At 43.1% G+C, this 26,969-nt stretch overlaps 2 protein-coding genes across 2 annotated transcripts in view; one reads left to right on the top strand and one right to left on the bottom strand.

Moving 5' to 3' along the window:
* The window catches only part of Calu (calumenin), a 28,034-nt gene extending 5,754 nt beyond the window's left edge, over positions 1-22,280 (top strand). Inside the window, exons 2-7 of the mRNA XM_032906847.1 lie at positions 1,535-1,765; positions 7,144-7,337; positions 11,613-11,779; positions 12,483-12,543; positions 18,303-18,502; positions 19,996-22,280. Of these exons, the coding sequence (XP_032762738.1) occupies positions 1,545-1,765; positions 7,144-7,337; positions 11,613-11,779; positions 12,483-12,543; positions 18,303-18,502; positions 19,996-20,100 (948 nt within the window). The 5' untranslated portion in view covers positions 1,535-1,544 and the 3' untranslated portion in view covers positions 20,101-22,280. The remainder of the gene's footprint in view (positions 1-1,534; positions 1,766-7,143; positions 7,338-11,612; positions 11,780-12,482; positions 12,544-18,302; positions 18,503-19,995) is intronic.
* A 714-nt stretch (positions 22,281-22,994) lies between these two features.
* Opn1sw (opsin 1, short wave sensitive) lies at positions 22,995-26,166 on the bottom strand. The gene is made up of 5 exons (XM_032905240.1): positions 25,783-26,166; positions 25,443-25,611; positions 25,027-25,192; positions 24,413-24,652; positions 22,995-23,665 (listed from the first exon to the last, which is right to left on the bottom strand). The coding sequence occupies exons 1-5, from the start codon at positions 26,126-26,128 to the stop codon at positions 23,546-23,548; spliced, it is 1,041 nt and encodes a 346-aa protein (XP_032761131.1). The 5' UTR covers positions 26,129-26,166; the 3' UTR covers positions 22,995-23,545.
* Between the last annotated feature and the right edge of the window lie 803 nt (positions 26,167-26,969).

Genomic DNA, 26,969 nt, shown 5'->3' with positions numbered 1-26,969 from the left:
GAAGGACACCAGTCTTTGGACCCACACTAAACGACTATGACTTCATTTTAACTTGATTACATGTACAAGCGCTGTATTTCCAAATAAAGGCACATTCAGAGATACCATGGATTGGGCATAATAGAGGAAGAATAAAAAGTATTGTGAAATTGCTAAAAAACTTATTTTCAAACTTATTTTCATGGGTAGAATGGGGCATAGACATTTAGCATTCATGTTCCACAATGAAAAATTTATTAAAATATGAAAGCCCAGGGCTGGAGAGATGTCTCAGTGGTTAAGAGCCCTGACTGTTCTTCCAGAGGACCTGAGTTCAATTCCCAGCAACCACATGGTGGCTCATGCTAACTCCAGTTCCAGGGAACCCCACACCCACACACAGACATGCATGCAAGCCAAATACCAATGCATGTGTTAGATGTATAATGTAAAAAAATATGAAAGCCCAGGAAAACTGTTCCCTTTGTTTAATGTTAAGGTTTTGTTGTTGTTCCTTGAAACTTTAGCCTCTCTAGTAATAGTATAAGTTGTTTGTAAAGTGTATGAAATTGACTTTTGTATTCTTGTTTTGGTTTTCAAGACAGGGTTTCTCTGTGTAACAGCCCTTACTCTGTAGACCAGGTTGGCCTCAACTCACATAGATCCATCAGCCTCTGCCTCCCAAGTGCTAGGTTAAAACCATGCCTGGCAAGAAACAGGTTTTTAACTGTTATCACTGTCAGTTTTTAAGTGATAGTGTCTCTGGGATGTGTGTCCCAATTTTCAGCAGTGTTCTAGCCTTGTGCTCATTAGATTCACCTGTGACTATGATCTGAGAGGCAGGGTTCGGAGGGGAGGTCCGTCTACAGACACATGTGCACAGAGCTGGGAAATCTGAACTGTGAATAGTACCTGGGACTTTGTGCCTGAGCGAGTTGGGGAATGCAGCTGTGCAGATAGATAACGTTGTTACTTGTGAATGGACATCCAGATGGGTTGATGACTTCAAGGCTATATGGAAGCCTGTGTTATGGGGCAAGGGAGCCACTGAGTATGTGAGTGATTCCTGCTCCAGTGATTCTCAGTCACCAGAGAAGCTTTGAAAGCCACCAAAGCCTGGATTCAACTTGAGAGATTCAAAGGGGTGGGGTACCTAACTCTTCTAGGTAATATTCTAATATTCAGCTATGTTTGAAGACTAGATCATGGAAAAAGGTACAAAAAGCAAGTCTTGTCTTTTCAGTTTTTTAGCATTTTGAACAAAAAGGTAAAACTTTTTGGTGTTCTTTGAAGAAAAACTATAAAGTTGTTATTTGAACTATAAATTCCTAATTCTCCTATAGTCACAAAGGAAACAGTCCTCCTACAGTACAGTAACTGGAGTCTGATAACCTACGGTACTTATTTTATGAATTAAGCAATAATGTTGGGTAATATAAAAGACATAGATCTATGGACACATCAAACTAATAATTCAGTTGAGACACATTTTGACTTCTTGCTTGTTATCGAGCATGCTGCTATCTGTGTCAACTACCTTTCCTTTTCCTTTCAGGTCGGTCACCATGGACCTGCGTCAGTTTCTTATGTGCCTGTCCCTGTGCACGGCCTTTGCTTTGAGCAAGCCTACAGAAAAGAAGGACCGAGTACACCATGAACCTCAGCTCAGCGACAAAGTTCACAACGATGCTCAGAATTTTGACTATGACCATGATGCCTTCTTGGGAGCAGAAGAGGCAAAGAGTTTTGATCAGCTGACACCAGAAGAGAGCAAGGAAAGGCTTGGGTAAGATGTCTGTTCTTGGCCACGGAAGGGGTCCAGAGGGTACTAGGTTGAGAAACACCAGCAGTCTTTTGTTTTGTTTTTCTTTTCCTTTTCTGATTGAGTCACTAATAAACCTGTGCCAAGCTCTGTCTTCTGAGTACTAACAACAGAATTGCTACACTAAAATCTTAAAATTCCTGCTTTCATATACTTCTCCACTGAATAACAATTGCACCTCATTCTTCTACAAAGCAAAATCATCTTCATAAAAGTACCCAGTAGGGCTCGAAGATGGCTAAGAACACATACTGCTCGTTCATAGGCTAGCACTCATGTCAAGAGTTACCCATCTCTCTGTAACGTGAGTTTGGTTTTACAGGCTTATCTGGTGCCTTCTAGACTCCCAGGACATCTGTACTCATGTGCAGGTGGCAACACAGGCACATGCATACATAATTTTAAAATAATAATACTCTATTTCCCTAAAGTACCAGTAGTACTATATCCAGCTTACCCTTATTATCTTAATTCCAGAACATTATATGGGAGTTCTTAGTTCTGCTGCTTTTAACTTTGAAAAACCTCCTGTAATTCATTCATTGAGCCCAGGCCGAATAATGTTTAAGTACCTAATAAACTAGAAACTGGATTCCCTATTTCTGTAAAGTTGGTGTTCTTTAATAAAAGTCAAACCAACCATTTTAACAGGGATGTCCCACCTTTTGACATTGTGATATGATTTTGTCATCTACAACAAAACCAGGATTGGGAGGGTAGCTTAATGGAAGAGCACTCTCCTGTCTGTTCAGGGTCCTGTACCTGGTCCCCAGTACCTAAGAAGACAAAACAATAATGAGTAAAGACAAAATGGACTGACCAAATAATGACCTTTTCAGGATAGGAATGGCTTTCGCTGATACTGTTCTAGTTGAGTTTTGTGGTCCTAAGCAGCTTCTTAACCTGAAGACTCACTAGAGGGGCGGGGAGATTGCTCAGTGGGTAAGAACACTGCTCTTCTAGAGGACCTGGGCTCAGTTCCCAGCGCTCCTGTTACAGCTTGGAACTATCTGAGTTCCAGGGGTTCCAGCCATGCCCTCTTCTGGCCCCCATGGGTGCTGCACACGTGTGGTGCACAGATATCACCTGCAGGTGAAACACATTCACACATAACTTTTTCTCTGTTTTTTTAAACCTACACTTAGTAGAATCCTAACTCATGTTTCTGGAGTTCTAAGCCTGTCTTTTTTTTTTTTTTTTAGCTCTTTCGAAACTCTGATTTTTAAAAAATGCAGGTCAGCTCTGTGAAAATACTCTCCTGAATGAGTACCATTGGTTGGCCTTATAGACTGTTTTCAAGAGATTCGTGTGGCAAGTGGTACTGCACTGCAAGTCTTTTGCCATTGTGTGCAATGCCAAGATTATAAGATGTTATTCAAGAGTTTATTTTGATGGAAACTTAAATATTAATGTATTCTTTGTGTTAGCTGGTGAGTAAAGTGTACACCGTTTTATTCTTCAGCACTGACACAGGAGAAAAAGATTTTGCTCTGTAGAATGTCTTATGTATGTCAGCCTTTGACATACATAAGAAAGCCGATTTTCTGTTAGGTTCTTCTCTGTCTCTGAGAAACCATGCTTGCTTCTAGCTTTTAGCTTTAAGCTTCTAACTGTGCTAACATTTTAGGCTGAACAGAGCAGTAGATGAGGGTGCTCTCAGTCCTATACGTCATACCTATTAATACCTATTAATATTCTATCTGCCCAGCCTACACTGAGGTCTGAGTGAGTCTCTGTGGAATCACTCTTAAACAATGGATGACCGTTAGGTTGGGGTCACTTAGGGGATATAGGACTCTTGTGAGCCTCTTCTGGTTTTGCAGGTAGTAGAGTAACTTTGAGAGCAGTTTTCAGTAGAGAAAAAGTGTTCGTTTTTATAACCAGTAAATATCAAAAGTTCCGCACATTGAGAAGGCTATATTCTAGTAGAGAACCTGATGAAGCCATGTTTTTACCACAGTTTATAAATGAAGGCAATGAGTGAAGTAAATTTATAAATGAAGTTTGTTTTTTCCAGATTTTAGGGATAATGACAAACATCCTTCATTAATGCAGCGACTTCTTTGGAAGCCAGAATCTTAGGTGAAGCCAGGACAGCACACACTAGTACGTGGGGAGGCTGAGGAAAAGGATTGCTAGTTTAAGCCTGGATTGCATAGTGAGATTCTCTTCCCACAAGAGAGAAGAATCCCAGATTCTTCTACTGGAGCATTTTAAAACATTGATTGGGTAGCTAAATGTTCATTAAATTTGTAAGTCACAGGGCCACCCCTTTTCCCGTCGCTCTATAATAGCAATTATTAAGGAGAAAATCATTTTGTATATTGTTACAAAAATTAAAACTATTTTTGAAATCTTTAGTAAGCATTTTCAGGACAAGTTTAATACATAATTTTCAGTATCTTTTTCTCTTAGTGTTGACAAGTAGAACTTCTTTGGCTTGTGTTGGCTTGGGTTTTTTGGCCTTTTGAGATGGAATCTCGCTGCATGGAACAAGATGGCCTCCTTCTTGGGATTATTTGCCTCCTGGTGCTAAGATTACAGGCATAACTCCTGGGTGCTAGAATTTTTTTCTTCCCTTTTCTTTGTTTTTGTTCTTTGAGACAGAGTCTTACTGTATAGCCCTGTCTAGTCTGTAACTCACATATTGACGTGTCTCTGCCACCCTGAGTTTAAAGGCATGTTCCACCATGCTTAGCTCAGTGCTAGAATTTTCAGGCATGTGCTATTATGTCTCCTTTTTTCTACTTTGTTTTATTTAAAAGGGGGAAGGGGTACTATGTAATAGGGTTTTGACTGTCTCAGGCTGGCCTTGAACATACTATATAGCCGAGAACTACTTGAATTTCTGGTGCTCCTGCCTCTCCCTCCTCAGTGCTGGAAATATAGTCATGTCCCACTACATTGGGTTTATGTGGTGCTGGGGTTTGAACCCAGAGCTCCATACATGCTGTGTGGTCTTCATGCATGCTAGGTGAGCTCTGTACCAACTGAGCTGCAGTCCCTTCAGATCTCTCTTACTTTATGTATTAGTGTCTTGCCTGCACTTACGTATGTGCCCCACAGGCATGCCTGGTGCCTGCCCAAGTCAGAAGAAAGCACTAGATCCCTGGAACTGGAGTTATAGATGGCTCTGAGGCATGACGTGTGGTTTGGGAACTGAGCCTATGTCCTCTGCTCTTTTTTTTTTTTTTTTTTTTTTTTTTTTGAGCTGGGGACTGAACCCAGGGCCTTTTGGTTCCTAGGGAAGCACTCTACCACTGAGCTAAATCCCCAACCCCTGTCCTCTGCTCTTAACCTTTGAGCCATCTCTTCAGCCCTAATTTCTTTCAGAAGGTTATGTGTAAACATACAACAGGCTATACGTGGCTTGTGAAGTAAAAATATTTACTAACTCTTACCAGAAAGAGTTCGCCAACCCCTAGATTAATCCATTTGGTGTGTTTAAATGGACTAGAATACTGTTGAGCCTGAACCTTTGTTAAGAGAAGCGCATCTTGAACAGTCATATGCCTATTTTATCTGGGCGATCCTTCAGCATATTTATTTATAATAATTTAAAAATACCTTCTGGGCTTGGGAGGGGTTCTGATACTTTGCCTGTTTTGTTTTTTTTTTCCCTTAGTTATAGAGAATGCAGAAGTTTTCTTAATCTGCTGATGTTATTAGAATTCTCTTATAAAATTTCCCGTGTCCATACAGGTGGGGGAGTGTTGAAGAGATGCCCTCTTGGAGTGTTCCATTTTCTATCAGTGTTGTAGGGCTGAGGTTAGAAAAGTGAACATTCTCTGCGGGAAAGTGCTAGAGTCCAGAGTTAGGTAAGAGCTAAGGCTGTGTCACTGAGTCTATCATAGTCTTATTAGGCAGAACTTTGATTTGTAATCGCTTCCTCATGCTCTAGTCATGAGACAGACAAGAACCTAAGAAAGTGCATTGCTACCAACATGTATGGTTTTCCATCAAGCACTGGAGTGGGCTGGTTGTTGGCTTCTGAAAGCTTTGATACAGAGTTCCCATGTTAAACTGGGCTGCTTATTGTGTGGCCCTACACAGACCATCTGAGCCCTCTATAAATAGAAGTTACGTCTTTGTGTTTTTATATCATGAGCATTTACTTAGTGGTGCTAGAGGTCAAGCTCAGGTCTTCACAGATGACAGGCAAGCACTCTGCTCCTGAACCATACTCTAAATTTGACTTATTTTTAAATCCTTAATTAAAATGACATAATAGAAGAAAGAAGGGTATATTATAAAGGAAGTAGATCTGTACTTTATTTAGCTTTGCTGGTTTGCCTTATAACCTGCTTACTAATAACCCTCTCTGCTTATTAACAGTCTTGTAACCAGGAATATATATTCTTTCATATCATTTCCTCCTCAAGTAGTGTTTTCATGGATACACACACACACACACACACACACACACAGTTGATGTAATTTCATAAAAGTTACTGGCATTTTGAAGATTAATGCCTCTATATTCATTTTTTCACAGTTATCATGCCATAAAATATATGTGATCTGTGAATTTTTTTGAGACAAGGTTTTACTGGAGAGCTTTTTTTTTTTTTTTTTAAAAAGATATCTATATGTTTTAATAAAGAGTACAGCTCTTTTTTAAAAGCAACTAACTTTTAACAGTCTGATTTAGGTGGCTGAAATTCTAAGGGAGTCATTATTAGTGCTTGTGATTATTCACCAAGAGGTATACCTGCTCTTATAAACACAGTAAAGAGAAATATAAAGATTTACAACGTGTTTGATGCAAAAGCGAGAACCCAGGTGGACTAAGTGTTCAGATTAGACTCTCCGAACTATAAAGAGACTGGCTAGGTCACCGGCCATGATCTGTTCACCCTTTCCAGATGGCTTTGTTACAAGCCAGGAACAGGCCAACAAAGTACAAAATATTCCACTGTCCATTTTGGAAACTTTTTTTTTTTTTAATTTCCTTGTGTTAGACCTGAGCAACGCCTCTGTGGTCACAGCACACTCCGGTCACAGCACACTCCTGGCAATGTCCAGAGACTTGTGGGTTTTTTTTAACCTCTTGCTGGATTTCTCTGCGTTTTCTACAGAAAGATTGTAAATAAAATAGATGGCGACAAGGATGGGTTTGTCACTGTGGATGAACTCAAAGGCTGGATTAAGTTTGCACAAAAGCGCTGGATTCACGAGGATGTAGAGCGGCAGTGGAAGGGGCACGACCTCAATGAGGATGGCCTCGTTTCCTGGGAGGAGTATAAAAATGCCACCTACAGCTACGTTTTAGGTAGGTCCCTACTGTCTGGGGGAAAGCTTTGTGGACCTGGCCCTTGAAACCCAACTGTTTTGTCTTGTAGAATGATTGTAGATAAAATAGACACCGATAAAGATGGGTTTGTGACGAAGGGGGAGCTGAAGTCCTGGATTAAGCACGCCCAGAAGAAATACATATATGACAATGTTGAAAACCAGTGGCAGGAGTTTGATATGAATCAAGACGGCTTAATCTCCTGGGATGAGTACAGAAACGTGACTTATGGCACTTACCTGGGTAAGGGGCGGATGTCAGGCTTCCCTGGGTAAGGGGCGAGATGTCAGGCTGGCCGAGACTCTGGTCCTGAGCCAAAGAAACAAATGGGTCAGACAGGAAAGACAGGGAGACTGTGCTGGACCTGACTTCCCTTTGTTTCATTATTTTGAAATTTGTATATTATGTTTTAAATTGTAATTGTAAATTGTAATTTAAATTGTAATTTTGGTCCTCTGAAGTCTGACATGTACGTCTTGAGCACTGCAAATGTATTTTGGCATTTATGTATCTGTTATATATATACCTCTTCAGAGTAAGTTTCATGTAAAAGACTATTCTAGCAGTGCAGAGCAAGAGGCCTTGCTTTGAGGTCTCTTACCATGGTACTGTTCAAATTTTAGGCCTGAAATTTAAATGAAATTAGATTCTTTTGTAACTGATGAGAGTAACAGGAAACTTGGTAATGAATGAAATAAAATTCAAATAAGATAGCTGTCAGTATGTCATGCTTACTGAAGTTTCGAAGTGAAAATTTCCCATTTGTTTTCTCTGGCATATATGAGCCTGCTTTGCAAACGCCTCAGGGCAAATGCTGCTTTGATTGCTTTGTTACTGGTTTGGTAGCCTTTTGTTATTGGGGCCACTGGTTAATAATTCTTTCTTTGGCTTTCTTGCTTTTCTGCTTGCCTGCTGCTGAACTCCAGGTGGCAGTCTTTACTGAGCTGAAGAGCAGGGCACTTTTATTAAGAGTAAATAGTTTCAACCTGAGACATGAAAGTATAGACGGTACTTTTGTACTTTAATTCTAGAATCAGGCAAATTAGAATTACAGAAACCTAACTGACTCACAAGGAGTGTGTGAAGGTCCGTTTCCCCACCAGATAACCAGCTGTCTATGTGAATTACAGGGCCACGCTCATTTCTGGTGAGGAGACTTATTTCTGTACTGGGCCCATTCTCATCCCTACGACTAAAGTGGCAGTCTCTCAGGGCTTGACATTTAGCCAAGAACCAAACATACCCACCCAATTAAGAACATGTGTATTAAGAACCCAGCACAGATGGAGAGCATTCCATGTTTCTTACTGCCTGGCTGAAACCCAACACCCTCTGAGTCAATCAGAAGTAATTATAAATATGAAGCAAAGGACAGACGAGACTATCTGTGATCTCAACAAAATGGTTTGCTAATAAATCTCTGCTCCGGCTTAGGTAGTCCCTTGCTGTCCAGAATTCTGCTTCAACTGTGTATAATTATGTGCATAAAAAATCTGTTGAGAGCTTTCTTGCATCTCAGGGCTGATGATTCAATGTAGTGGGTATTTCTACAGCCTGAGACAGAGCACAAGGCAAAGCACTGGCTGAAGAAGTAATGTCTTTATAAGGCCTTTCCCAGGAGGACTGTGGGTGATTAGCCCTCGGGATAACAAGCTGGCTTTAGAGAAGCGCTGAGGAGTTTTGTGAGAATGTGTTAGTGATTCAGTTGGAGTTTGTGTATAAATCATCTCAGCGTTTAAAGGCTATCCAGTGATTCTACTTTCCACAAAAGGAACATTTGTACTGTATGTACTGTCTCTCTAATAAGTAAAATAAAAGATACCAAGATTGGCCCTGCCTAGAGCAGAGCCAGAGGCTGTCAGCAAGGCCAGCAGGGACTGTAGACTTAAAAGTAGTGTGCCTTCCTTTTCTTCTGTTCTTTATAGGGCCTGCTGCTGTCAGGGTACTTGATTCTAGTCTCCAAGGTTTACTGTAGGAAAGGAGACAGGGCTCTTGAGAGTATAGTCTGAATCCATGTTGACTTACATAACATAATTTTACTGAAACTTGGTATTCATTTTAAAACTACAGCTTAGCATTTGAGAAGGATGCTGGTTTATTTCCGTCCTCCATCCCTAACCTGTTACGGTTTTGAGTTTACCTATATAGAGTCCCACAGCCTTATGGGATATACTAGTGCTGTTTACTAAGTTTTTGACAGTCAACAAAGAAACTTGAAGCTAGTTAGTGTTCAGGATAAGGCAGTTTTCTTATTTGGGTTTTGTTGTTGTTTCTTTAGTGTCTTGGGTATTTGTTGTGGGAGAAGTTGGTTTTGTTTTGAGACAAGATCTGTGCAGCCTTAGATGGCCTGGAGCTTACTATATAGACCAGGCTGGCCTCAAACTCAGAGATCTGCCTGCCTTTTTTGCTTCTGGAATGCTAGGGTAAAAGGCTTGAGTCACAATGCCTTTTGTTTGTTTGTTTGCTTGCTTGCTTGTTTCCTTGTTTCAGTGTGCTTAAAATACAGAAAGAGTGGCCTCATACCACAAGTCAACAGTGTGGTGTTATTGTTAAAAGGGACCAGTGAGCTTTTTGATAAGTAGTACCTTGCCTTTTTATTTAGTGTTTCAGGAACAGTAACTTCTTACCTGTAAGATGGCATTCTCTACTTCCCAAAGTATCTTCACACCTTTGGGATCTTTTGTTCCCCACAGCAGCCCAGTTTCCTTCTTTTTTGCTGTTAGCTCCATTATACGTTTCCAGTTTACAGAAATTAAATTTTGGTCTCCTAGATACTCCTGTGAAATCAACTGTTGCTTATACAATTTGGCATCATAACAGATTACTGTATGTTCCACTTGGTTATATTTTGATTTTTTTAAAAAAGATTTTATTCTTTTTTTCTTTTTCTTTTTTTTTTTTTTTTTTTTTTTTGAGCTGGGGACCAAACCCTAAAAAAAAGGGCCTTGTTTTTTTTTAGGAACTGGGGCTCTACCAGGCCTGAGCTAAATCCCCAACCCCTCCCCAAAAAAAAAAGATTTTATTTTAAGTATGTTTATGTGTTTCTGTGCCAGAGGAGGCCAGAAGAGGGTGTTGGATCCCCTGGAATTGGTGTTACAGATAGTTATGAGCTGCCATGTGGATGCTGGGAATTGAACCCAGGTCCTCTGGGAAAGCAACAAGTGCTCTTAACCACTGGGCCATATCTCGTTTCATATTTTAATATTTATTTTCTAATAAAAGCTTGATCAAAGTATAATTGACATCTAGAATGTATTTATCACTTCCCAAAAATCCCTTGTGTCTTCCTTTCGCCTGTGTTCCTCATACACCACTGACCTACTTTCTATGGCTCTGGCTCAGTATCCATCTTCACTTGTAATTTCCAGTAGATTTTCATAGGGGTGGTGTTAGTCAGACCATTCAAAATGGTGATGTTCTTTTTGCTTAAGTCTAAATGTCCTTAAACTGAAATGGGACAAAGGACCTTTGACACCTGGAGTCTAGATGGAAATTTAACACTTGATAAAAATGGCAATAGCTGATAGTTATTGGGTGTCAGCTGTCTATCTAGATACCAGATGTTGGTCAAGCCTTTAGTTTGGTGTCTTTCTTTTCTTTTCCTTCCTTCCCTCCTTCTTCTCCTTCTTCTCCTTCTTCTTCTTCTTCTTTCTTCGACAGGGTTTCTCTGTGTAGCCCTGACTGTCCTGGAACTCACTCTGTAGACTAAGGTTGGCCTCCACCTCAGTGATCTCACGGGGGCTGGGGCCGAAGGCCTGCACCACTGCTGCCACCAGCAGCAGCCTTTTGTTTGTTTTTATGTAAACATTTTATAACCACCAGTAAGGCAGGTGAGATCCCATGTCACAGACGAGGAGGCTGAGGTACAGTTAAGTTTCTTACCCAAGAGCTGGAGAGTTGGCTGGGCTGTTAAGAGCACTCGCTGCTCCTGCAGAGGACCTGGGATCAATTCCCAGCAACCATGGGTGGCTTACAACCATCTGTAACTCCAGATCATAAGCCTAAAGCACTTAGGAAAAGAGCTCTGGTATCCTTCCTGATGTGTGAGGAGCAGGCAAAACACTCATACACATAAAGAAATGGAAGAAGAAAAAGAAAAATGTCCCTGCCCAAGGCCACACGACTAGAGGTGCTAACTCACACCCAGATAATATAACTTAGAGCCTCCCTGCCTGCCAGAGAGACCCAAGACGTTGAAGTCTTCGACTAACCTTAACCGCAGTAGTGATGAACCGGCACGTACTGAGTTAGGTAATCAGGAGCTAGCTCCACGGTGAATGGCCGCCCTTTACCTTCCGCTGGGACCTGATTTGGAGGTGTGATCACCAAAGCTTTGTTCAAAACAAAGTGTCTTTCAACTGCTCCTTCTGAAATCAAAAATCATTGTTTTCACGCTTGGTTTAACTTCACCTGGATATTCATTGTTTGGTTTATCTTTTTTGAAATCTGTCTGTTTCCTTTACTTTTTTGTGTTCTCTGGTTGCCTTTTAAGATTTTACCTAAATTTTTGTTTTCTAGATGATCCAGACCCTGATGACGGATTTAATTATAAACAGATGATGGTTAGAGATGAGCGGAGGTTCAGAATGGCAGACAAAGATGGAGACCTAATTGCCACAAAGGAGGAGTTTACCGCTTTTCTGCACCCTGAGGAGTATGACTACATGAAAGACATAGTCGTGCAGGTGGGTGGGGCGGGGGTTCCCAGCAGCAGCCCAAGTTCTCCTCCTGTTGCTTATGTGCTTACTCTGCTCTGGGCTCAGACTGGTGACTGGCTGTGCCAGTGCTACATGCAGAAGCTAAGGAGCACACTGTTTTTCTTCAGTGCCTTAGGCTTATCATAAAACTGTCCATCAAATAATGTGTTTTTCCATTTCATTGCTATGTCATAAAGTTAAAAATAGAGGAAATCTTAAATATCCTATGGTCGGTGTTCAGAAGCCAGGTAATGACGCGATGCGGGAGCTCTCGCTGAAGGCAGTTTACTGACTGCAGGATCATCTCCCTAGTTGACAAGAGTTCAGCGTGACAAGGACTACAGTCTCTGTCATTCGGTAGAGTCCTCCAAAGGACTCAGTTATTACAGGGAGAAGTGTAAGAAACCGCTAATACCTAACTGTTTTCTAACTAGAAGAATATGGGTCTCTGTCCCTCCCTTCCTTTCTTTGTTTTTTGTTTTGTTTGGGTTTTGTTTTTGTGTGCATTTTTGGTTGCCATGTGGGCTGGTTTTACCTGCAACTTGGGAATGAGCACGGATTCTCTGGCCCTCCTGTCTGACATCCGAGAATCGGGACTACAGGTGTTTGTTGTCTTTTCTGATTTTAACTCACCATGCTGTCTTCCAGGCAATTCAATTGGAAACTAGCGATCTTACTCTTTTCTATTTAGGAAACCATGGAGGATATAGACAAGAATGCTGATGGTTTTATTGATCTAGAAGAGTATATTGGTAAGTCTCCTGTTTCTAGGGTCCTTAAATACAGAAATGCTTTGGAAGTTGTAATCATCAATAGAAATGGTTTACCTCATGGCTCAACTTTAACAGATGGTTCAGCCTGACCCATGTGAGGAATTGTATAACTTGAGCTGGAGAGATTAGTACGCCTCAGTTTTAACCAGAGGTCCTGAGTTTGAGTCTCGGCACCCACACTGGGTGTCTCATGACTGCCTATAACTCCCCCTCCACAGAATCTGATGCCTTCTTCTGCCCTCCATAGCCCCTGCACTCATACATGCACACACCTTCACAAGGACGCGCAGACGCATACATACACACATAGTTTAAATCTTTAAAAAGAAAGTCTAAAGAGAGACTGACGGGATAGCCAAGTGCATGCTGATGCATTGGGCAGGAACGGCAAGAGGAGGAGGAGTCAGGCCACTGGACTACAGGGAACAGAAAGGCCTAGAGGATGGATCCAGCCAGCCGCTCACTCACTGTGTTGTGTACATTTTCTGTCTCATCCTCTGAGAAGTTTCCGTTTTATTAGGATACTTATTGTAGGATGTGATACAGGTGAAGGCAGGTACAAGAGAACCAGCGCCTGTCATTGGATGAGAAGGAAAGATGGGCGGGAGAAAAGTTTTAGAGAGAGAGGAGGAGGCTGGAGAGAGGCTGGAGGAGCAGCGGAGAGAACTTGGAGGCTGACGTTAAGATTTCCTCTCTGTACCTTTACAGGTTGTTAGGAACGTTAAGGGATGGATGTATACAGGGTGTCTAGGTGGGCGGTTTATATCCTTATCAATTGGTTGTAAGTTAATCGTGTGGATGTATTGTACCTTGGGCATTTAACACATAAATCAGGTTGTTGGGTTACAGTTTGTTGAGTAATGATTTCACTGGGTTGTTGGGAGTGTGAGCAGGAAGCCATGCTAGTCGATACAGTGCTTGGGGCTGGCATGGTGTGGGGCCATGCTAGCGTGGCCTGTGGAACACTGAGTCAGCCGTGGTAACGACCACCAAGGGGACAGTGTGTGAAAGCAGTAACAGAAACAGCTAGAGCTCACCTCAGGAGTGGAAACTCGCAGGAACCAGGACGAGTGTCATCTCTTATCATTTTACAGCAACACTTATTTTGGCCATTTTCCATTTTAGTTGTCCCTATAAGGGAGCAGGAGGTGGGGCTACAAATGAAACTTGAGAAGAGATTGAAAATAGGTTTTTTATTCTTTGAAATTCCATCTTTGCAAATCATAATCATATCTACTCTACTCCCTCGTTCCCTGTGAAGCTGGTTTTTATTCCCCTTAATTAAAAATGCTTTATAATTATTTTGTCACAAGTGGCACTCTGTTTTGAAACATTTTTTTTCTAATACACATCTTTTGGTATATTGAGAACAGGGTCTTACAGTTTTGTTCAGGCTAGCCATGCATCCCTAACCATTTGAATTGTTCTGCGTGTGTTCCTATTAACTCCTTATCAAATGAGTAGCTTGTGGCTACTGCTCCCGTCCTGCTGGTTGTCTCTTGCCTCTAGTGATGGCTTCCTTTACCAAGCAGACTCAGTATCCGTATGACTACATGTATCTGCCTATACTGCTGTCTGTGTTTTGGCATCTAGACACAATATCCACCCTTGCCTGTGTTGACAGCACGCTTTGTGTTCCTCTACTGTCCTTACAGTTTAGGCTTTTGTGTTTATGTCTGATTTATTCAGTCTTCTAGACATGGAGACCCAGTTGTCCAAATACCATTTGCCGAGGTGGTTATCCTTTCTTTATCGAAAATCTTGTGGCTACAAATGTGTATATATATATATATATATTTCTAGATTCTTGGTTCTATTGTACTCTACACTGGTGCAGTGTCTTCTCTAATGAACTTTCTGCTTCTGTTTTTCACTCTCTGCTCATCCTCTCAGGTATTAACTATTGAGCCCAAAGGGGTGACTGTGGTGAGTGCTGAGCAGTGTCACTCCTAGGTCCTCGCACTGTCCCTGCTGGAGGAAGCAGAATGGACAGTGAGAGCTATGAAATGATGGGGCCTCTTCAAGAGAGGGTCTTGTGTTCTTAACTCAAGTCGATGCTTACCACATTTTCCACTTTTAAGTACTTGATCTTTTTATTCTTGGCTTTGGCATCTTGTTGCTAAGGTAAAAAGTGAGTTCACCAATTAAAACTTCTAAAGCAGAGAAGTTCAGGCTTATCACAGTTAAGTAACATTACTTGCTAAGCAGATACACATCGTCTTCATCCTCCAGACTCAGGGCAGAGGAATTACATTTCGAAGCTGAAAACAGTCAAGAGTGTCACTTTCCTTTGCAAGTCAGTAACTACTGCAAGCTTGTGCAGCAGGTACTGGGGTTTACAGACCTCATATTTTCTCCCCAGCAGTATCTTCCAGTTTGTACACATGCATCAGTTTCTGACTGTTAGGAAAGAGGTCATAAAGAAAAGGTGGCAGCTCATCTGTCCAGCCCCCTTTACTCCCTTCTTGTTCAGCCCAGATCCTAGTCGTCTTCCTGTCATCCGTAAGCATTGCATTATGTATCTCCATGGTGTGCTTATATTTAACTTTTTAAAGATAGTCAGAACCAAAAAATTAATTCCCTAGTCTTGTCTGATGGTTGAATACCTTTAAAATAAGCTAAAGTATGTTTTGTCATCTTTACTCATGTACCTTTAAAATGTACTTATGTGGTATAGATTAGCTTCTGGTTTTGTTTTTATTCTTGGGACATTGGGACAGCACTACCATCCCACACCTGAAAGAAATCTCAGCAAACACCATTTGCTTACATGAAATGGGGCTGGAGAAATGACTCAATGGTTAAAAGCACTGACTGCTCTTCCAGAGGTCCTGAGTTCAAACCACATGGTGCTTCACACCTGTAATGGGATCTGATGCCCTTTTCTGGTGTGTCTGCAGACAGCTACAGTGTACTCGTACACAATAAATAAATATATATAAAGTGGGTTGCCTGTTATCTCAGCACTTAGGCTGAGGCAGGAGGATTTTGTGAGGTTGAAATACACCACCTCTTTTAAAAAAAAGTAATTCAGAAGTTTAAACATAGAATGGATCTTAGATGGTACACAGGATTGACTTTATAAACTGTGGTAATAGCATTGTGGTTATGTAAGAAATGTCCTTCATTTCTAAAGCTATATTCAAAGGACATAGGGATAAATAGTACCTAGTATTTGCCCTAAAATAATTCATTGGGGAGGTGGTATCCTCCATGAACATATGGCAGAAACTGGCAGCTATTGAGTTGATGGCTAAAGGGTGGGTCTGTGAACTTTCTTTTGCCCTTCTATCTATGTTTGAAAGTTTTTATAATGAAACACAAGTGGTGAGAAGGATGCTGGTCTTGATGCCTGAATACGGGAGCATGCCATAAGTGATGATGGCCGCTTCTGAGGCAGGGTATCACTATGTAGCTCCGGCTGTCCTGAGACTCACTATGTAGACCAGAGAGGCCTCAAACTGAGAGCCCTACCTACCCCTGCCCCTGCCTCTGCCCTGCCCCTGCCCCTGCCCTTGCCCCTGCCTCCTGCCATCTGATGCAAGGCATGTGCCATCACATCTAGCTAATTGTTACTCTCACATTCATTAGTTGTTAAAGGGAAAGGTGCTTTGAGTTATATAAGATGCATAGAGGCGGCAAATATGTAAAATATACACACATTTCCTTTACCAAACTAGAAACATTTGTTTTTGTTGATGTGTTTGTTTGTGTTTGGTACACACACATGTTAGGCAGGGCTTTGGCATGTGAGGCAGACTCTCTACCAGCCCTATTCCAGCCCTGTATAATTTCAAATGCCAACATTTGGTTGCCAACATTTAACTGTCCTTGATTACAGCTGATTTTCATTTTTGTAGGGCTGTTCATCACCAGTCACAAAATGGACAGGAAATAGTGTTGTCTTGAGAAAATAAAAACATAATCTATTCTCTACTATTCAGAATTTATTTATTTTTATTTTTCACAAACATGTTTGTGTTTTTTTCTTGATTAGTTTTATCTAGGAAGCCTTAATTGTCCTGACATAATTATTTGCAAGTATATTATGTATTTAAATTAGAATATTGTTTTCCAGAGTAAAGCTTAGTGTTTTAAATGTCTTCCAGATTAAATTACTCTTAAATTAATGCAGAGCTGAGTAGCAGGACAGGAGGCACCTGCCGTCAGTCACAGTCCTTGGAAGGTTGAGGCAGGAGAAACCTCCAGGTTGAGGTCTATCTACACTTAAACCCTGCCTCAAAACCAGTGGAACAGGGGTTGGGGATTTAGCTCAGTGGTAGAGCGCTTGCCTAGGAAGCGCAAGGCCCTGGGTTCGGTCCCCAGCTCCGAAAAAAAGAATCCAAAAAAAATAAAACCAGTGGAACAAAATAGCACTTACGTATGTTACCACCAGAATAACAAAACTTTATCTGTTAACTTTTCTCCAGAGAGCTTTCTGTTTGTAAATGACAGTTACCTTGAAGTGATGGCTAAGGTTTTAAAGCTGCTTACAGAGGATCCAAATCTGGTTCCCAGCACCCGCTTCAGATAGCTCTCTACCACACTGCCACCGAAGCTCTAGCTCCAGGGGTTCAAACGCTGCCTTCTGAACTGTGTAGGCTCCTGCAGGCGCGCGCGCGCGCGCGCGCACACACACACACACACACACACACACACACACACACACACACTCACACACTCACACACACACTCACACTCACACTCACACTCACACTCACACACTCTTAAAAGAAGAGAAGCCACAGAAGCCCTCCCTGTCTGTGGAGATGTGTGGCAGCCGTGCTTTGTTCTTCCAACTTCTTTAGTTATATGCCAAAATTTGTGATGTAATTCTTCATCAAAATTGTTTTTAATGATCTCATAGCTAAAATTTAGACTGTCTGTTTTTGTTTTATGTACACACAAAAAAGTTAGAAGCCTCTTGTCATGTGAAAGTATTTGTTAACAATTTTCCTGGCTGTCTGCTTCCTAAAGACCAACACCAATGTTTTTAATCCTCTCTAGAGCTTCTTATACTCTAAAGTTTCGTTACAAGTGAAGAACAGGGGTTGGGGATTTAGCTCAGTGGTAGAGCACTTGCCTAGCAAACGCAAGGCCCTGGGTTCGGTCCCCAGCTCTGAAAAAAAAACAAAAAAACAAAAAAAAACAAGTGAAGAACAAGGAAAATCTAAGAGGGGAAGCCAAGTAGAAGCCTTAAGAGCCAGGCCACACTGTATGAAAAAATTATATATGTGGAGTTGAGTATGGGGATCTGATTCTTTGACGATTGTCCCTTCTCAGTGCACTCTTTGGGGGGTGCTCTTTGCCTGTCCTGATTGAAGACCACTGGCATAGCGCACTTATGTAGGTGTTGGTTAGTAAGTGGAGTTTCCTCGAAAATTTAGAACTTTACCTCCTTCAACCAGCGGTCGAAGGACAACTTATTTTGAGACAAGTTCTCATGTAGCCCAAGCTAGCTTTGAACCCCTGGCTCAGCCTGTCAAAATGCTGGGTTTAACAACCTGCACCACCATGCTCAGCGGTGGCCTTATCTCTGCTCTTTAAAAAGAGACACCGAGACAGAGCTGCAGACTCTGCGTCCCTGTCACCCAGTCGTAACTGGAAATCCTCTTGTTGAAAGATGAACAGTTATGCTACAGGAAACATACCTGGCTTTCTAAAGTCTCTCTGAACTAAGAAAACTGTGACTGCTACTGGGACACTGACTCCTCTCTCGTGTGTGTCTGTGCACACAGGTGACATGTATAGTCATGATGGGAATGCTGATGAGCCAGAGTGGGTGAAGACAGAGCGGGAACAGTTCGTTGAGTTTCGAGATAAGAACCGGGATGGAAAGATGGACAAGGAAGAGACCAAAGACTGGATCCTCCCTTCAGACTATGACCATGCAGAGGCAGAAGCCAGGCATCTAGTCTATGAATCAGACCAAAACAAGGTACGTTGTTCCAGACCCAAGCCGTCTATAGCAGTGTCCAAAGTCTTTTTCTAGGGGGTTGTCTAAAACAGATTTCATCAAAATACACTGAGTATTTTAGGGTCTTAATTACTATAAGTTTGCCAGGACCTAATATTTAATGACCAGAAATCTACAGGTAGTACTGACTGTCTGGTCTCATTTTGGAAATTGCTTGTTCTGTGCTCATAGTGTTGGAGAAGCCCAGACTTTAAGAACATTGGTATAAAAAGCCTGGCCCAGCGTGCATCACCTCTAACTGTGGAATTTCCAGGAGATTTTCTTTCTTAAAAATTGTTATTTCCGGGGTTAGGGATTTAGCTCAGTAGTAGAGCGCAAGGCCCTGGGTTCGGTCCCCAGCTCCGAAAAAAAGAAAAGAAAAAAAATTATTATTTCCTGCATTCTTTTACCTACTACAGGCTCATTCTTTATTGCCATCTTATATCAAATACATTCACACACATACATGTAATTTTTGAGAACAAGAGAGAGAGAGAGACAGACAGACAGACTGCATGAGTGACTGAGACTCATTATAAAGCCCTTGCTGGCTGGCCTGAAACTACAGTGTGGACTAGCCTAACCTCCAGCTCACAGAGATGCACTTGCCTTTGTCCCTCCAGTGCTGGGATTAAAGGTGTGTCCACCACTCCCAGCATCTGACAAACTCTTAAAGTGTAAGCCCTGCACATGGGGTTGTAAGCCAGCTTTTCTCTGAACCCTGCTAGGCAGTCAGATTTTCACTAAGCCCTGTCACCTTTTCAGAGCTGTGTATTAGAGACCGGAACCTTCGTTGGTTTGCATGTTCTTTAAGCTTCAGGTGCTGTTTCTTAGGACCCTTTTTAAGAGTGGGTCAGCTCTAAGTTCTTGCTCAGCATCCCTTCAGCAGCCAGCTGTCAGGCCCTAAGTTGTGAGGAGGAGGAGGAGTCTTCTTTGAGGAGCCTTGGTGCTGATTGAGATGAGTGACTGAGCCTTCTTTGGGCATGGCTCATCTTGTTAGGGTGGAGGTGAGGTACTCGTGGCCCGGGAGAATTCACTGTTCCCCTTAGACCTTGGTATGATGCTCCCTGCAGTATCAGCTCAATGCCAGTGTCCATTTCCCACCCATACCAAGGGAGCAAATCTGCAGCTCTGTCCTGGGGTTGAGTATGTTTGGCCTGTCATTTCATTTTGACATGTTTTTCCTTTGAGATAAAATCTACCTCTGTAGCCCAGCTGGTTTTGAACAACTCTGTCTGGCTTTCCAAGTACAGGAGTCAATCCAGGACCTTAGTCTTGCAAGGCAAACATTTTACCATGGAATCTGTGTGTGTGTGTGTGTGTGTGTGTGTGTGTGTGTGTGTGTGTAGAAGGGATAGGGGAGCTACGGAGCTACGACCTTAAATTATTACAGTCTCAAGTTATTATTTCATATCATCCTGAATTTGGAGTGGCAAATATATACAGCCTCAACTCACTGTTCACTCTGATTTCAGGATGGCAAGCTCACCAAGGAGGAGATTGTCGACAAGTATGATTTATTTGTGGGCAGCCAGGCCACAGATTTCGGGGAGGCCTTAGTACGACATGATGAGTTCTAAGCTGCAAACAGAGGAGCCTACATTTCTTCAAAAGTAATTTATTTTTACAGGTCTGGTTTCACATAAAATTGTTTGCGCTACTGAGACTGTTATTACAAACTTTTTAAGACGTGAAAAGGTATATCGAGATAGTGAAATCACCCGTCCCCATTCCTCCTCCCTCTGAGGGGCTGGAAGGAACCCATGCTTCTGAGGAACAACTCTGATTAGTACACTTGTGTCTGTAGGTTTACACTTTGTATAATGTATAACATGGTGTGTTTATTTTTGTATTGTTCTCTAGTTGGGAGTATAATATGAAGGATGGAGATCCTCAACCCACACTTGTAGGCATACATTAGCCATTTACACTTTCTCAATCCCTTACCACATTTTTTTTTTAATAATTCTCACTTAACTAATTTTTTTAAAGCCTAAGATCAATAAGAAATGTTCAGGAGAGAAAAAGCAAAAGGAAAGCATGTACTTCGTGATTTACGTTCAGAGAGAGAATGCTTCATCTTGCTTGTTGAGAAGTCTCATTTCATGAGTAGCTGTTCAGTTGTCACAGGCCCAGCCACAGAGCCTGCCATTGTCTGGGCAAGGACAGAGTCCTCCGCTGTAAGACAGCGTCACGCAGCTCCACTTCACTCTTCCCCTCAGGACTAGCTGTTTGCTAATTTTGTCAAGCACAGCTGTGGTAGGAAGAATTAGGGCCCAGTGTCTTGAAAAATCAACCAAGTAGTGTGTATGATGTCTTCACAGGGCTATTTCTAGCTCTTTCTAGAGCTGTTTCTAACCAGAAACAGCTGGAAAACAAAAAGAACAAAGTGTATGCAGGGCATGCATCTCATTCTTAGTGAAGTCACTACAAGGACCCATCCAGCCCCTTTCTAAGTCTTAACCTTGGTTTTACTGCAGTTAAAATTGATTCTTTTCCAATCATGACATTGAAAGTGCCTTTAACAGGAAAAATGGTCACCGGATGGGAATTAGACTAAGATAAACGATTTGGGCACCTTACGTGAAAGCATTGAACCTCCTGATACAGAGGGGATCCCCTCCCCGCTTTTTCTCTTGTGAACAGGAACTAAATAGCAGTATTAGTTAAAGCTTGGTTACAGTGTTCTTATCTTGTGGGCTGGTTTCTAAAACCTCATGCTGCTGATTTGACCAGGGATCCTCATACCTCAGAATGCAAACCACTCTTCTACCGGGCCTCTGTTTACCAGAGCTTGAGCTTTGCCTCAAGGATAGAAGGCTGTACAGAGGGGCTCTTTGGTTTGAGGACCACTGCTCACCCTTCCTGTTGTTAACCTGTCACACCCCATTTTATCATCTCCCTTTCTCTCTGACACACAAAGGTGGGGTAGGTGGGAGGGTCGTGGATTATTCTTATTAAAAAACAAAATCATCTGTTACCAACCCCATTTACCCATCTTTGGTCTCTTACTGATGGGCCTCTTAAGAATTATTGTATTCCAAGTCTTTAACCCTCAGGTTACTAAGGTAAATATACATCTGCACAGTCTTTATTACTTCCTGTATCTCTGAGTAATACATTCAGCTGGTGCTGGGTGATGGTCATATCTGAACCTAGACCTCCCCGTTGGTCTTCCACAATCCTGTTGAGGTGGGCTGCTTGGTGTGGTAAAAAGCCCAGTCGTGGTGTAACTTTACCTTGGCCGTTGCATCAAGCTCTTGATAGCAGATACACTCTAAGGGTTTAGCCCCAGTAGAGGTGTAATGAACACCACTCACTGCCTTCCAGATCCTCAACTCTCCATTGTTAAGGAGACCAGAGATAATTAATGCCACCAACCCTGGCTTAGAAAGGGTACGTCATACACTGTGGCAAGAGGGCATTACAGAGCCTAACGCTGGCGTGAAAATCATGTACTTAGCCAGCAAGTGAGTCTTCGAGGGTGGCGTAGTCTGGACAGGGTGCTCAGCATCGGGAACTGTGCTCTCAGGTCCATGAGCTCCACATAGTGGTGGGGTTTGGGTTTGGGTTTCTGGTTGAAATCAAGTTTGAGGCAGTGAGCAGTGGTCTCATGTCTATAGAGTGTGCCCTGTGAATGCTAAGCTCTCTTGAATTTGAGTATTGGTTCTTTTTTTTATAGAGTGTAAACCAAGTTTTATATTCTGTAATGCAAACAGGTACCTGTCTGTTTCTGAATAAAACTGTTTACATTCATCAAGGGCATGTGTGTCTTTCATTCTCTTGGAAATGTGATTCTATTCCAGGTCAGCCAAGGCTGCGTAGAGAGACCCTGTCTCCAGAAACCAAGAAGGGGCTGGGGAGGTGGCTCAGCAGCTAAAAGCACTGTTTACTCTCCCGCAGGGCCCAGGTTACTTTCCAGCGCCTACATAGCAGCTCACAACTGTCTGTAACTCCGCTTCCAAGAGATCCAACACCTTCACACAGTTACACATGCAGGCAAAGCATTGATGCACATAAATAAAAATAAATCAGTAAAAAGAAAGAAAAAGGAAGAAATGGAATTGTAGCTTAGAGTTCTGTTATAAAATGTCAAAAGGAATTTCTCCAACTCCATTTACCCATCTTTTGGTCTCTTAGTGATGGGCCTCTTAAGAATTACTGTATTCCAAGTCTTTAACCCTCAGGTTACTAAGGTAAATATACATCTGCACAGTTTTTATTTCTTCCATTTCTCCCGCACACTTAGTCCTCTTCTATTCCTAAGGTTTCTAGTTCCCTCTCACAGCTACGGCCTTCCCGCTTTCCAGTACCTGATATCAACACCCAGCATTCCTTGTGATAACACACACTTCCCTTGGTCTTCGTTTCAAGGGGCTCATTTTCCAGGACAGCAGGTATAAGGGGAGTGTAAGGTAAAATGCTTTTAGCACTTGGGTTTGATTTATAAATGGTACTGAGACATGCAAATTCATTTTGAGGTCGTCAAGAGATTAAGACACTAACTTTAATCAACACACAGCTTTAAATGGATACATTTAGCCAAATGGAGGGGAGAAGACTTAGAATAACTGTCAGATGAGTGAGGAGGGGCAGTTCTGGGCAGGGCAGCCATAGCCCAGATGGCAGCAACTGGGAGAGGCCGCATAGGAAAGCTCTTCAGCTCGCTGCAGGTGTTTGGTGTCTGCTGCTTTTTCTTCACACTGCCCCATGCCAAGCTTATTCTAACAGGATATATCATCTCAGATCCCAGCATGGAATAAAAGAACAACCAGGTGTTACCCATACACCAGAGGCACGGCCCTTCTCTCACAGTTCTCCAGAGATGAAGGTGTCACTTAGAAACTGTGACTGTTGAAATGGCCCATGTGGCCCTGCTGACAGAGTAACAGGAAAATGAAACTGACTGGCCAGATGCCACTGCTCCTGTCTTTTCCCTACATTGTTAATGGTTTGAATTCTAATGGAGATGTAGATAATTCAATGTGGCCCCGTGGTTGCTGCCAGCAGGCCAACTGAGGGTCCTTAGTGAGGGCCAACTTTGCTGGAAGAAACAGTAGAAACTTCTGTTTTCTGAGAGCCAGACATGTCAGATTCGTCTGTCATGGGCTTCCTGCACACCATCTCCAGGATGCAGGCCCGGAACTGGAAAGAGAAGTGTTTATTATCCTTATCCTGAAAACGACCTAAACTCTACCTTTAACTACTTGTTCCTGCAGGCTAGACTTTAAAGGGGCTGGATTAAGAATCTGCAGAAGGCTGGATTTACATGGTGGTATACATCTTTTAATTCCAGCACTGGTGGGGAGAGGCAGGATGATCTCTTGAGTTCAAGGACAGCCTGGTGTCCATAGGAGTTCCAGAACAGCTAGGGCTACACAGTTTGACCCTATCTTTAAAACAAAAACAAAAACAAAAACAAACAAAAAAAAAAAAAAAACCACAAAGCTAGATATCTAATGCTGTTGATGTTATTTTTTTTTTCACCAAGACAGAAAGAGTAGGGATGATGTGTAACTCAACGATAAGGGTATTTGCCTAGCATGTGAAAGGCCTGTGTTCCATCTCCAGCATTGCTGAATGAAGTGTGTGGGGGCAGTACCTATCCCTTCCCACTCTTCATGTGTGATTTTTCTCTTCATGTGTGATTTCACTCTTCAATGTGATTTCTCTGGCACAAGGTCTAGCCTCCCTTTGTTCCAGTATTGGAGGAATCATATTCTGTTCATGTGTCTACCAAGAGCATCCTGGCCTGCTTGGACTATTCTGTGGCTTTCCTCATCTCTAAGCCCTGTGTGGAGGCCATGGTGCTAAGTCATAACATTGTCAATAGGGGAAGAACCAGGGTCTGATGGGCCAGGGCCTCATGGGAATGTAGATAGACAGCGTTACCTGCTTATTCATGAAGCAGTAGATGATGGGGTTGTAGACACATGAACTCTTGGAAAAGAAGGCGGGGATGGTGACAAGCCGTAAGTCCAGCCCGTGGTTACGATTGTTGACCATGTACATGGCCAGGGCAGCATAGGGCACGTAGCAGAGACAGAAGGATCCCACCATCACCACCACCATATGGCTCACCTCCCGTTCAGCCTTTTGAGTTGTAGCTGACTCTTGCTGCTGGGCCGCCACCTGGAATTGAGCACCAGGGTCAAATCCCTCTCTCCTGGCTGAGTTTGGCTTTCCCTTGAGGGAGGAGTCATGGAGGGAATTCTCAGCTCTGACACTAGAAAAGGTCCCATCCTTGCCCCCCTCCTCTCTCTGATCTTTTACTCCCTTGCCCACTGCCTCTTGTGCAGGGGATGGGACCCAGCACCTCACACCTGCTACGTAAGTGCTCTACCAATGAGTCGTAACTCTGAAGTTTCATTCCCTCTTCCCCACTCTTGCTTCCTTCTGATACTCCTATCTGACCATGGATATTCTAGACATGTCCTGAGGCCGATATGCACTGTCTCTCCTGGAACCTCCTGAGTTACTCCTACCTGCCCCTCTCAAAAACTCACAGCTCTGAGAGTCCTCAGCAACTGGGAGTAGGAGAAACAGATGAGGGAAAGAGGAATGATGAAACAGAAGATGAACAGGAACCAGGTATAGTGCTCGCTTCGATACTTGGTGCCCACGGTGTACCAGTCTGGGCCACAGGAGCACTGCAGGCCCTCGGGGATGAACCTGAAAAGGACCAAGCATTCATTCTGGGCTCTCCCTGAGAAATGGAAGAGCCCATGGGGTTAGTTTTAGGATTGACTTCTCCAGTTGGGAGAATGCCAGAAGGGACTACAGTAATTAAACAGCAGAGTAAACATCGATGTCTCCAGCTTCCCCTATTTCCTTGCTTACTCCACCACCAACTCAGGTCAAAAAATATAAAGGTAACACCCAACCTCTCATCCCACATCAGAGCACTGCCCTGTACTCTCACCTGCTCCAGCCAAAGAAGGGCGGGATGGACACCCCGATGCCAATGGTCCAAGTAATCAGGACCACCATCAGTGCGTGCTTGGAGTTGAAGCGGATGTTGCCAAAGGGTTTACAGATGACAAGGTAGCGCTCAAAGGCCAGGAAAGCCAAGGACCATCCTGTCACTAGACCTGCAGCAAACACGAAAAGAATGGGGTAGACAGACTCCCTAAGCTTGGACTGGAATATAGGTGTAACTGAGCAAGTCCAGAGGATTGGAATGGAATTTAGTGCTCACACAGCCCACTGTTAGCGGTCAAGCTGCTCAGGGCCCTCTCTCTAGCCCCGGTGGCCTTCAGTACCTGCTACGGAGCCCAAGAAGGCCTCCAGAGCACAAACGTGGCGACCAAAGAGGAAGTATCCATGACAGCTGGCGATGAAGACTGTGAAGACGGAGAAGACGCAGAAGAGGAAGCCCCCGAGGGATACATTGACCAGAATGTAGTTGAGGGGCTGCCGCAACTTTTTGTAGTGCAGCGTGGCCACCAACACTGTGGCATTGAGTGGGGTCCCTGCAAAGAAGACAAATCCCATGAAGGCTGCCTGGAGGTGGAAGGCCCAGACGGGAGCGATGTGGTACTGAGGCCCATCCCAGGGCCCCACTGAGGAGATATTCTGAAACAGGTAAAACTCGTCCTCTCCCGGCATCGTGCGCTTGGGATGGCCTCACCACCACCTCTGGTCTCTCTTATGGACTCTTCTGCGATCACCCCTCCCCACAGCACCCTCCTTTAAAGATACACTTGAGACTCTCACCTATCCTAAGCCTCCCAACGGCAAAGTCCGGGATTAGAGATCTCTTCGTTCTCATCTAAACCTTTCATGAGCCCAAAGCTGACTGTGTTCTTAGAGGATAAGAGATTGAGGTCAGAAACCTGGACAGCAAGGCTGGGTGCTTTGGGGCCAGTATTGGTTTCTGTGGCCTGGACGATGCTGACCTATATTCCTTTGGAGAGGCTGCCATACTCACCCCTGCCTCTGCCTTTGGCTTCAGGCTCCTCTGCACCTCGCCTGGCCCTTTGTGAAAAGTGCTCACTTCAGTGTCCCTATCCTGAGAGCTGGGAATCAGCCTCAGGACACAGGAAGAGGATGAGTGGCGAGCCCCCTCGGGAGCATTTGTAATAGCCATGGTAGGACAGTACAGAAGCAACTGCACCTGCTTGCATCCTGGGCTAATGCCTGAGCCACAACGATGTTGGACCTCTGCAGTGCGGTCTTCCTATGTAGACCTGCAGCCAGCCAGGTTAGGCTACTTCTTAGACTAGGCAGCTTTGACATTAGAACAGAAGAGAACGAAACTCTTCTGAATAAACCAGGTTCACTGTTAGGTAAGGACACCAAGAGTTAAGTCTCCTTGACACCAGCCTCAGATAGAAAGCAGAGAGGAGTGGATGTGGGTAAGGCTATAAGCTCTTAAAGCCTGCCCCTAGTGACTTCCTTCAGCAATGCTCTATGTCCTAAAAGCTCCATTACCTCCCATCAACAGTGG

This window comes from Rattus rattus, chromosome 6 (assembly GCF_011064425.1).
Source record: "Rattus rattus isolate New Zealand chromosome 6, Rrattus_CSIRO_v1, whole genome shotgun sequence".
NCBI lineage: Eukaryota > Metazoa > Chordata > Mammalia > Rodentia > Muridae > Rattus > Rattus rattus.
The sequence above is the reverse complement of the archived record's forward strand: the minus strand, read 5'-3'. Positions and strand labels throughout refer to the sequence as shown.

Bases quoted from the DNA above. Each gene is read 5' to 3' on its own strand.
- Opn1sw (XM_032905240.1), bottom strand. From the start codon at position 26,128: ATGCCGGGAGAGGACGAGTTTTACCTGTTTCAGAATATCTCCTCAGTG. The intron at 25,193-25,442 runs GTGAGAGTACAG...GGTCCTTTTCAG, and splicing joins CCCTTCTTTGGCTGGAGCAG to GTTCATCCCCGAGGGCCTGC. The intron at 23,666-24,412 runs GTAACGCTGTCT...TTCTCTTTCCAG, and splicing joins ACTGCTTCATGAATAAGCAG to TTCCGGGCCTGCATCCTGGA.